This window comes from Solea senegalensis, linkage group LG20, assembly GCF_019176455.1.
Source record: "Solea senegalensis isolate Sse05_10M linkage group LG20, IFAPA_SoseM_1, whole genome shotgun sequence".
NCBI lineage: Eukaryota > Metazoa > Chordata > Actinopteri > Pleuronectiformes > Soleidae > Solea > Solea senegalensis.
This window is the reverse complement of record NC_058039.1, coordinates 13,402,965-13,414,332: the sequence shown is the minus strand read 5'-3', so window position 1 is coordinate 13,414,332 and position 11,368 is coordinate 13,402,965. Positions and strand designations below refer to the sequence as shown.

Here is an 11,368-nt window from a genome sequence, read left to right as displayed (position 1 = left end):
TTTGAATTAAATAAGCCACTACAATTAAAATACAAAAATAAATGTATTTCACTGTTTAAAATAAAGAAATAATATATCAGTCATTTTATTTCAGTTGTTTTTTCAGTACATACTTTCATACTACATTTTTTTTTTACTTCCCACAGTGAAGCCATATACGGATGTTACGAGGATGTTACACAGTGATGCTTTCGACCAATCAACGCTCACACCAATTGACCGAAAAGTCTTTGCAGCCAATCACATGCCGTGTGGTCTGACAGTTGGGCGGGGCTTAGCCGTTGAAGCAGGAAGAAAGCGACCGGTCTCTCCTTTCCCTGACTCACCAGGACCCCCGCACGGACTCGGTTAAACTTTCTTCCCCGGTGTGTGTGTGAGACTCTCCCGGTTCAGACATGGCTCCCAGCGTGCAGCTGAAGGAGGCTTTTGCCGATGTCCACGAGGGAATCCGCGCCATCCTGCTCGGGCCACCCGGAGCCGGGAAAGGGACTCAGGTGAGCTAGCGGGGCTAGCTGTTAGCTCGTGGGAATTTCAGCAGTGTAAAACGCATGGTCGCAGTTATTATTAGTGGCTAATGCTAACGCTAACGTACCAGACTTTACCTGCACATTCTGGTTTTCGCTTTAGAGGGAAACGATGACGTCAGCAAAGTCTGTTTTATCACTTGTTCTTCCTGCATTTAAAAGTCAAACTGGATTAAACTATCTACTCAGTTAAGGGCTACGTCTATTAATTAATCGCCAGCTATATTGATAATCGATTACATTACATGTCATTTAGCAGACGCTTTTGTCCAAAGCGACTTACAATGGAATTGAGTACAATCAGCGAGGGGTGGAGTCGAACTTGCGACCATTGCGACTATAATGTCTTTCGAACTTAGGGTACCGGTCTTAGCCACTCCACCCCTATTAATTACGTATACTGTTTTTTTTTCTATCACCTAATAAAGTTTTTCATTAAAACTAAAAGATTTTGGTTTGGGGACAAAACAAGACATTTGAGAGCATCAATATTTCCATGTCAACATTTTCTGACATTTTATGGTATTAGTGAAGAAAAGAATCTTGCAGCCTTAATCCAGTTTTTCACTTAAGGAACTGTGAACACTCACTGTCAAGTCAAGAGTGTTGTGTGTATTTAGAAAATGGTCTAAACTGAGTTATAAACAGCACCATCTCCCATCTTGTGTTGATGTAAACAGGACAGGACAGAACTAGATTTGGTCTAAAATGCCATCACGCATCCACCTTTAGTTTAAAATTATTTTTTGCACCACCAATGCATCATTTGTACTGTATTTGTGTATATTGACACGTGAAAATATGAATAGAAAATGGGAAAAGCAGGATCTGTCAAACCTGTGCGTCAGGTTTTGTTTTTTAATTTTATTTTTAATTTTTCAGCACACTGCTTTCTGTCTCAGTAGGTTCTGTGTTGCAGCAGGCAGATAAATGGACATCAGTGGGGTGTTGTTACTAAACTATGTTAATGGCTTCCTGCAGTTGGTCATGTGGTATCAGATTAGTAACAAGAGCATGGACTCTTTGATTTCATTAACCTGTGTTGTAATCTGCTCTCTGTGGAAATCTCACTCGTCCAAAAAGACTTATTCATTTAATAAGTGAGAGTGAGATTTCTGTGGTTTGTTTATAGTAATAGCTTGAATTAGAAGGCAAACCATTTTATTACCGAGATTTTCTGTTTGTACGTTTGTAGCTTTATAAATGTGAAGACTTTGAGCTTTTCTTTGCACTTTGAATAAAAAGAGCAACTTAAGAAAATGGTCAGTGGATGTAACTTTCCATTGGAATTCCCTGGAAAGTTGTGAGTAGAACTGTATCATTGCTTAATTCTTTTATTGAACAACAAAAATATGAATGTTGATTGAAATATTCCCTACAGCCTGCACTATCGATAACTCATGGACGCTAAGTGGAGTGGTCTCACCTCCTGTCTTGTGTGCAGGCTCCTCGATTGGCAGAGCGCTACTGTGTTTGCCACCTGTCCACAGGAGACATGCTCAGGGCCATGGTGGCTTCAGGTTCTCCGCTTGGAAAAAAGCTCAAAGAGACCATGGATGCTGGAAAACTGGTAACATTTCCGCTCATCTGCTCATGTCACGATCTCTGTGTGTATTTTTCCTTCGCTGTCCCTTTGACCTCTCTGGGTCTCTGCTTGACTTTACCGCCCGTCAGCATGACCACGTCTCTTAAATGTTTACATTGATGCAAAGCAAAGCAAATGTGCAGTGCAGCAGCAGCAGCAGGAATTTCCCTGACAATTTTTCTATCCTTTTTAAAATCAGACCCCAAAGTTCTACAATAGTACCAAGTTATGGAAAATTTCACCGAAACATTGTGGTATATTTAGATCGTCTGCTTTTTCTGTTGCATGCAAGTCTCATTTCCACCAAGCTGTACGTTCAGTTTGTACAGTACTCCCTGGTGGGATTTGCATTTTGACCATGGGGTGCCGCATGCATAAATGACGTTGCTGTTTACACAGCTGTGTCACCTACGTAAACAGTGCGACTTTATACCAACATGGCGCACCGAAGCTTGCCAGTAAATTCTTCAAAGAAGAAGAAGACTACACCAAAATGGAGGACACACAGAATTCTGTGTTTCATCGTGGAATGTGGCTGTTAAGAGACAACTCTGTTGACAAATCAACAGCTTTCAGTCTGTCAAACTCCACCCCTTTTTATATATATATATATATATATATATATATATATATATATATATATATATATATATATATATATATATATATATATATATATATATAGCTTACAAGTTGCCCTCCCATCTTAAGTTGTGTCATTCAGTCCTTGACTTTGAGAAAATTGTTCCTGAAAAGTCCTTTTTAATTTGATGTCATCCAAGGTGCAGACAGCACTGATTGGTTATTTCTGTGTCCAAATAGCTGCATCTGTACCGTGTGGTGGAAATGATGGGTGTATACGGTGCAGACCATGTTTCCATCATAATGAAGTTTAAGCCACAAAGCTGCAAGCATTTATGATGTTGAAATTAAATTTTATTACTATTAAATAAATAAAAATGTATACATTTTCAGGTGTCCAAAACTTTAAGTACCAAATGACTTGTTAATTTCAGCCCACTGCTTTTAAATTAAGCGAGTAATGAGGGAAATAAATTTAATTGGTAATTTAGTCATTAGATGAATCACAAAAATAGATAAATTGTTTGACAAATAAGAGTTTAGGCGTGCAGAATACATGTTAAAACCTTAAGTGGAGAAAACCTGATAATGTTTTTGTTGTGGTGCAGGTCAGTGATGAGATGGTCGTGGAGCTCATAGACAAGAACCTGGACTCGCCACCCTGCAGGAACGGGTTCCTCTTGGACGGGTTCCCCCGAACTGTCAAACAAGCAGAGATGGTGAGAATAATGGTGGTATTTTTCTTCTGTACCACTCATTTCATTAGGTCTGGTATTAAATCAACACAGGACAAGAAAATCTAGGTATTACTTATGGCGCCTCTGTTCATCTCCTCCAGCTGGACGACTTGTTGGAGAAGAGAGACGAGAAGCTGGACTCTGTGATTGAGTTCGCTGTCGACGACTCTCTGTTGGTCAGCAGGATCTGTGGCAGGTAAGACGATTCATTATTCAGGCTTAATTCACAGACACGTTGCAGGAGGACAGCAGTGATTTAGGAATTGACCACTTTGCTGTGGAGTACTGTCAAGAGTTTTCAGCTGAGGCGTTCCTCATAGTGTCACTGTGTCAAATCCACAGTCGGGCAGGTAGATAATGTCAGAAGGAAGTGGAGCCTGAAAGTATATGTCTATCAGAGAAGAAGTATGAGAGCGTCTGTGAGCATGTGTACATGTCTGTACCTGATGAATACCAAAGATGCTCTGTGTCTGATTGTGTGGCTTCTTTGGTGTGGTTTTTGGCTTCTTGTCTCATTTGGCAAATGGAGAAGTGCTCAGCTCAACGCTCTCTTTCTACGGTGGCCTTCATGCACCGTAAAGGATGTTTTTCTTCATCCAAGTGTCTTAAGCTTCCATTTCTAAATGTTTAACAACTAGTTTGTCATTCTGACTGCTATAAAAATGCACCAGACGGACATAAAAAATTACTAAATGGACCTTATGATTTTTATATTTGAGATTACACATTTATATACATATACATTTCTGCCAGTAAGCCCTGCTAAATGTTACACACCTTTTTAAAATAACAAGTTCATGAGTGTGGAATAATGGTGACACTGATGGTGCTTTGGTCAGCAGAGGCTAACACCTGCAAGGTGGTCATTTTATTGATTAAAACATTTATTTGATTAATTGAGAAAAATGCACATTGGATGTATTGATGGCTCTGTTTATTATCAAAGAATCCTTCATGCTTTTGATGGCCTACTTTGACTAGTATTGAATAGTGTCGTTATAATCATCACATCACCCAGAAAAAAAAAATAAAAGCAGAATTTTTCCGCTTTGTCTGAACATGTGACACGGCTTTAGAAAAACACGTTGTGAAATCCTTTTATTTGTGTGTGTGTGTGTGTGTGTGTGTGTGTGTGGTAGTGTGGCATAGACAGTGTTTGTCCTCCTTTTCCACAATGACCTCTCTGCATTATCTGCACGCTGAGAACATTAAATAAAAATACTAGGCAGTGTACACGGAGCCATGTGTGTCCACGGGGGTCTTTTGTGTCTTTTGAGTCTTTTCAAGCCCAAGTAGGACAAGGGCAGCACGTGGGATGTGAAGAGCACAGTTTAGTGAGTCACTGTATCTGCCCTCTTCCAACTCTGATTTCTTTTCCATCCATCTCCTCCACCCTCTCACTCTCCTCCTCTCCATCAGACTAATTCATCAGCCCAGTGGCCGCTCGTACCATAAGGAGTTCAACCCCCCTAAAGAGCCGATGAAGGATGACGTAAGTAGTCTGACATCAGACCCTCAGCCTGTGGAGGGCTAACAAATTCATCTTTTTTAATTCAAAGTCGCAATTTAAAATAATGCAATTAGCAAATCATACAAAGGCTGCACTTTGCTCTGTGATTGACTTTTCTATGGCAGTACAGACAAATGTATTATGGAAACCATTCAGAAACAAGTTCTCATCTTTGCATTAGACTATAAAATAGATCATCATAAGGAAGTTCTTCAATCTTGTAATCTTGCAAACTCGTCTACACCCACAGGTGACAGGTGAACCGCTCATGCACCGCAGCGACGACAACGAGACGGCGCTGCTCTCTCGCCTGGATGCCTACCACCGGCAGACGCTGCCTCTGGTGCACTACTACAGCGCCCGGGGACTTCACACGGCCGTCGACGCCGCCCAACAACCGAACGTCGTCTTCGCCTCCATCGTAGCTGCCTTCTCTGCTGCCACGGAAATCCCCGCCCGTGCCTCCGCCAGTAAAGACCAAGTCTTCTTCATTTAAAACCTTTTTTCATCTTCTTCCTCTTCTACTCTCACTTTTCTCCCTGCTGGCTTTTTTTTGCGGTAAACGTGGAAAATGGAGACTCGGGGAAACTCGCCGTATTCCACAGTGGGATCCCTGTTGTAGGAACAGAAAATATTCAGTGTCGGTTAAGAACTTTTTGCTGCTCTTCATCACAAAACTGAGTATTTAAGCGGGAACTTGTCTCAGTAAAACTGATCGGTAATGAAGTAAACACATCATTTTAGTTTCTGCCCAATGTCCCCAAAGAAATTCATGTTTGGACCCGAGTAGAGTGTCCTTCACGTCTGAGGAGAAGCTGGTAGTAAACATCGTTTGCCTTTCCGATCGATTACTTTGCCTCTTTTTTCCGACTTTGATTGTCATTGCTACTTTCTCACCTGCCAGAGAGTTGGTTAGGACCATCTCATGTCATGTGACCTTCTGTCAATTCACAATGGCTGCTTACTGAGCAGGATTTTCTTGCTATAAGGTTTATTAGAGCAACATTATGTAAGTGAAAGTAGATTTTTAGAGGTCGACCGATAAGGGTTTTTCTATAGCTGATGTTGATTTCTTCTTTTTTTGCTCCTCCGATATAATATAAAAGATGAATGGTAACAAATAACCCAAAACATTGGTTAAATATTGTATAGCTTGTAACAACTGGCAAATTATTATATCATAATCAGCCAATGCAGATTATTAAGTGGTAAATATCGGCCAAATCATTCGGTCTACCTCTAGATTAAAGATGTTTGACCGCAAATGCATCTTTTTAATTGCCGTCATTTCAGAAATACACTCATCATTAAGTTGCACTTAAGTTTTGGGTGCCAAGTGGGAATGAAAGAAACTCCATTCTTCCTAATACAAGTCAGTGAGTCATCAAAGTGACACTGACTGGACCTTTAAATTCTGGACAGAAGTGGTGTTTTTTGTTTTTTTCCCCCCTCCCCTCACTGACTTGACCTATGGATCTCCTTGTGGCTGTTTGTCCTTGACTCTTCGCCGTCCTCTTCTTTGACCAACGATCCGCCGTGTCACCGCTGCTCTGTAGTCTCCTGCTGTTACATGTTCAGTGGAAACCTCTCGCATGCAGACTGTGTTACCTGCTCTGTCCCCTGAATACTGATGTGTCTCCGTCCTCTCGGGCTGTTGGGATGAAAAACCGTGGCAGATGTTCCTTGTTTTCTGTGCCCAGGTTTTAGACAACGAGACTATCCTGGACCACATTATCAGAAAAGTGTGAATGTATAAAACTGACTGAATTGTTTATTTTTAAACATGCACTTTCAAGGTAATGCTTTGTCCAAATTGACAGTTTAAGCATTTAAAAACACCAGAAAATGTTATTTCTTGCTGATATTTAATTCATTGAAAACTTTTGTTTTTCTTTTTTTCTCCCCCTCTTTCTCTTCCAGCTGGTTGAATCCTGAGCTGCTCCATTTTCCACTGAGGAGAAGGATTGGAGCAGGCAGATGGACGGCAGAGAGGGAGTGGTGGTGGGTAGGAGGGTCAGACTGTCGCCGGTTCTGTAAACGTCATAAGTTGAGCTTCATTTTGGGCTCTTAGTTGTCGGCACTTTGTCTATTGGCAGTAGGTTCTTCATCGTCCTCCTGTCAAAGTCCTCTTTGTTTTCCCTGCTAATAAATCTGCTTTTCTACCATCGTCACTTTTTGTCTACATGTTTTTATTTAAAGCAGCAATATGTTAAGTTTTTGGTGAACAATTGACGGAGAGGAAATGATGTGTTATGATTAAAGACTTGAAGACTTGCATAAACAGTCTGTCATATCACGGATCGTTTTGGTGACATTTTGAAGTAAAAAGGGAAATATAGTAAATTTAAGTTTTAAAGAGTTATTTCCTACAACCTCACGGTATGACACTGAGACCATGATGGTTATCGTATAGACATGAATGGTGATTTTGAATAATGAGCATATCCTACACAGAAATTGTCACAGTGTTTGCTTTAAACAAAGGCAATGACCTGTATTGTAACATGTCAAGTGATTTGTGCTGCCCCCCACTGGTTTATTCTCCACACTGCACCATATAGTATGTGGCGTTTCCATGTCATGGCAACCGTTTGAGACGCCACACTTAAGAATCTTTGCTGCTGAACGTTTACAGATGTTACATATATGGACGATACCAGCCTTTTATCTTGTATTTTCCTCTTCAAAATGGGAACAACGTCATTTACAAAATTCACCTCATGTTTTATTGAAGCAGAGATAAAACTAGTGACTCCTCGGGTAAATGTTAACTGACTTTTATAAATGAAGCTCATTTTCCCCAATGACAAACGTTCACTGAGTTGTTTCTGCAACCTGCAAAGTCGCCCCCTGGTGGCTACTTAATATCCTCTTTGATCTGGGTTCTCCTCAGCCAGCAAACCATAAGACCATGTCCACTTTTATACATGTGTTCATGTTAATATATACTGTATGTTATGTATATATGACCATATTGTGTTTTATTTTTAGCACAGCCCTCATCACGACATTGCCAATTTCTCCAAACTGGATTTGTGACTTGTCAAAATGCAGATATTTTAGAGTTACTGAAGATGTATTTAATGACAGCCCTGTTAAATCACCACTGAATTAGAGTTACCGCTGTCTTTTTGACTTGTCGTACTCGTCAAAATAAATTGATACATTAAAGTGCAATTATGGAGGAAGGGAGACACTACATGTCTGAAATGTTAAATGATTTTATTTCCACTGAAAAGTCATTGAAGACGGGGGAAAGGGGCGTTGCCGTTGTTTCTTGACGTCACTGACGGGGGCTTTCCCTCCATGACGTCGGAGAGCGACGGGGCGAACAGGAGGCGAAGTGGAGCGGAGCGAGCTGCGGAGATTAGTCCCGGTTTTTGACGGTGTTCTCCCGCAGCACAGGAAGACAACATTCCGCTGTCCCCTACCAGGAGCCGACACCCTCCTTCTTCCTCCTCCTCCTCACCGAGAGGACAGAGAGCGGTACGGGAACAGAGGCCGGCCCACACGGTTAATTCACAGGGCGAGTGCGAGGAGAACCGGGACGACGCAGCTGTGCTCGGCCGCCTCCCTGTCGAAGGAATCCGGTCCAGGGTGAGGTGAGTTCCCGGTGGTGACGCCTCTGCTGCTGCATGACTGACGTGTTTAACAGACTCCACTTTGACCTGAATATAAACCACACACATCTGTGTCACAGCTGTTCGTCTTCATTAACCTGAAACTGATTTGTACTCCGAATAAATATATTAACATTAATAATAATAATAATGATAATATTTGAACAACTGAGATTACCATGGGACCTGATACAGACCAGTGTCCAGTCCCTGTCATTTCAGTAGATGTTTTAATATATTTATCTTTAAATGAACATAAATTAGTGAAATAAAATAAAAAATAAATAGAGATATTATTATTATTTATTTATTATTTTGATTTTCTTTCTCCCCGCTGTCTGATAAAATATAACAGTTTAATGATAACAAACTGTACAAAATAAAGTTGTAGTGACTTAGCAAAAATGTACACGTCTTCTAAACACAAAAATATGTCATTTGTAATGATTTGCCAGCTAATAAATAGCAAACATTTGTCTCTAATCACGAAATACCACAAAGATTGAGCTGATTTTTAAACATCCAGTGCATAACATTTTAGCAGAAAGTGAATGTATGTATAGATGAACGTGTCATCATGCTGACATAAATGTCTTTAGTTTTCTGTAGCCTCTATAGATAATATTTGTTATTATGTGCTATTATAAATTCAGAAACTATAGTATATCTGTTTATTTGTCTACCTGAGAACTCATGATATAGTTTAAATCTGTGATTTAACTGTTAAAGTCAGTAATGATATCATATTTGGATTTTCACATAATAAACCAGCATAGATTAATTTTTTAAAACAATGGTTTCTTTCTGTAAAACAAAATATGAAATCTTAATCGACGTCACTGAAACGTTTTGTTTTTAGTGGCTAAAAACTGTATAAACTGACAATATTATTTACACTAAAAGTCTTTAAATAATCAAAAGCAGGGCCACATTTGTCTATTACGCTGTCTGACCAAAGGTCCAAAATCCAAATATATACATTTTTAGTCATTAATAAATCGTGCCATTTTCATATTTTAGAAGCTGAAAGCTGCAACTATTTCAATGTTTTTGTATCAAAGATAGTCATTTATTAACTTCCTGTTGATCGATCATGTGGTTCATCAGTGAATCACTGCATCTCTGGACAAAATAATCCTCATTTATTTTACCCACCATTCTGGAGTGTGTAAACTCTGATAATAACACGTAACATAAAGCCACACGTGACATCTTAACAGATAACAGATTTTTAAAACAGATGTGTTCTCCTCGTGTTCACGTGGGCCTGGTGGACTGTGACCTCATCCAGAGGCGTGTTGGGTTCCCGTGTCATTAAATGTCCGGGAATTACACGCTCAGTCGTCAAGCGTGTGTGAGCTTTGTGCTGCCGTTTCCTCTCTGAAACCCGAGGCCACTTGTGCTCTTTACTACAGTTACACTGTGTCTCTGTGCAGTAGGCCTCACTCTCAACTGAGGGCGTGTGTGTGTGTGTGTGAGAGAGGACCACTGTCGTCCTCATCATGGAGACCAAAACCTGAAGCAGAACCTGATCATTTTCTGAGGAACTGGTTCAGTTAAGGACTAAATTTGAATTGTGGTTAGGTTAAGGTTAGGGTTTAGGCATTACCTGGTGCTGGTTAATGTTTGTTTAGGCTGTTCAGATGAATGGATGTGTGTGTGTCTGTGTGTGTGTGTGTTCAGAGGTGCAGAGTAAAAAGGCTCAGAGGTTTCTCGCCTGCAGTCCTGACATTAAACATTCAGCAGCTCAGCAGTATGGCTCCTGAATGCTCCTCTAATTATAGTCACTCCCAGGCTGATTCTCTCTACCTCCACCTTCCGTTGCATCGCTCCACATTGTGTACTGTGTGTGTGTGTGGGAGAGAGAGAGAGAGAGAGAATCGGTAAGGAGGAGTGAGAAGAAAATTCTCAAACACTCCATTTGTGTACTCGCTGGATTTATTTTTTACCCCCAAGGAATTTAATATCTGCCTTTTTTTTTTACCAAATAAAACACACACATCTGTTGGTTTTTATTATAGCCAGCTAGAGCTGCAACACTTCTGGCAATTCTGATATTTTTCCACCTGGGCCCCTATGCTTTAAATGTGGGTGTGTATGTGAATAGTAGGGATGTTATTCAGTATTGGTCAGTATCAGTCAGTATTGGTCAGTATCGGTCCGATACTGGTCAAAATCACTCGATCGGATATCGGAAAGAGTCATGTTTGATCTGTTTATTTCTTCTTTTTGGGGAGAACAATATTTGTTACACAGTTGGAGACTTATGTCTTTGAACTCAGCACAAATGTGTTTCAACAGCTTCATACGTTCATAGATGATCTAAAATGACTGTACTGGCGTCACATATCGCGGACCCTGGTATACTCGCGTGTCAGGGTCCTGAAGTATCCCACTTCACCACCGGGAACCACGTCTGGTTTGAGCGGCTCACGGATGAAAGGTCCGTCGGGCAGGGGAGTCGAAGTGTCAGTCGGTTCTGGGGTCGCCAGGTCGTGGCTTCGATGACTTGGATCTTTTTCGACTGCTTATACTTATACGGTTGCTTTTTCTCAAGAAGTTTGACTTTTTTCTCTACTTGACCAGCCCCCTCCCTCCTAACAAGACTAGATGCTCAGTGGCCCGCTCAGATCATTTGAGTTTGAGACCCCCTCGCTCACACCGGAGTTGTTGATCCATGAGTGCCTCCATCGCTAAGTTCAAATGTGTTTGAAATCCTTTGTTCAGATTTACATGAGTGAAACAAACTTCCCAAATAAGGGATCAGTGGCCAAGCAGCGCCAATGTCCCCGCAAGCTAAAAGCACTGAG

The 11,368-nt window shown here is 40.8% G+C and overlaps 2 protein-coding genes across 4 annotated transcripts in view; both read left to right on the top strand.

The window, feature by feature from the left end:
* The first annotated feature begins 282 nt into the window (after positions 1-282).
* Positions 283-7,109, top strand: ak2 (adenylate kinase 2). 2 transcript variants are annotated; one of them, XM_044052394.1, is made up of 7 exons: positions 286-494; positions 1,969-2,094; positions 3,300-3,410; positions 3,530-3,624; positions 4,848-4,920; positions 5,189-5,408; positions 6,859-7,109. In XM_044052394.1, the coding sequence occupies exons 1-7, from the start codon at positions 396-398 to the stop codon at positions 6,864-6,866; spliced, it is 732 nt and encodes a 243-aa protein (XP_043908329.1). In that variant the 5' UTR covers positions 286-395; the 3' UTR covers positions 6,867-7,109. The 2 variants fall into 2 exon arrangements, with proteins under 2 accessions (XP_043908328.1, XP_043908329.1); XM_044052393.1 differs by lacking the exon at positions 6,859-7,109 and having other exon boundaries at positions 283-494; positions 5,189-5,779.
* A 1,159-nt stretch (positions 7,110-8,268) lies between these two features.
* The window catches only part of rnf19b (ring finger protein 19B), a 35,982-nt gene continuing 32,882 nt past the window's right edge, over positions 8,269-11,368 (top strand). For both annotated transcript variants that reach the window (XM_044052339.1, XM_044052338.1), the window contains exon 1: positions 8,269-8,540. The gene's annotated coding sequence lies outside the window, so the exon portion shown is untranslated. The remainder of the gene's footprint in view (positions 8,541-11,368) is intronic.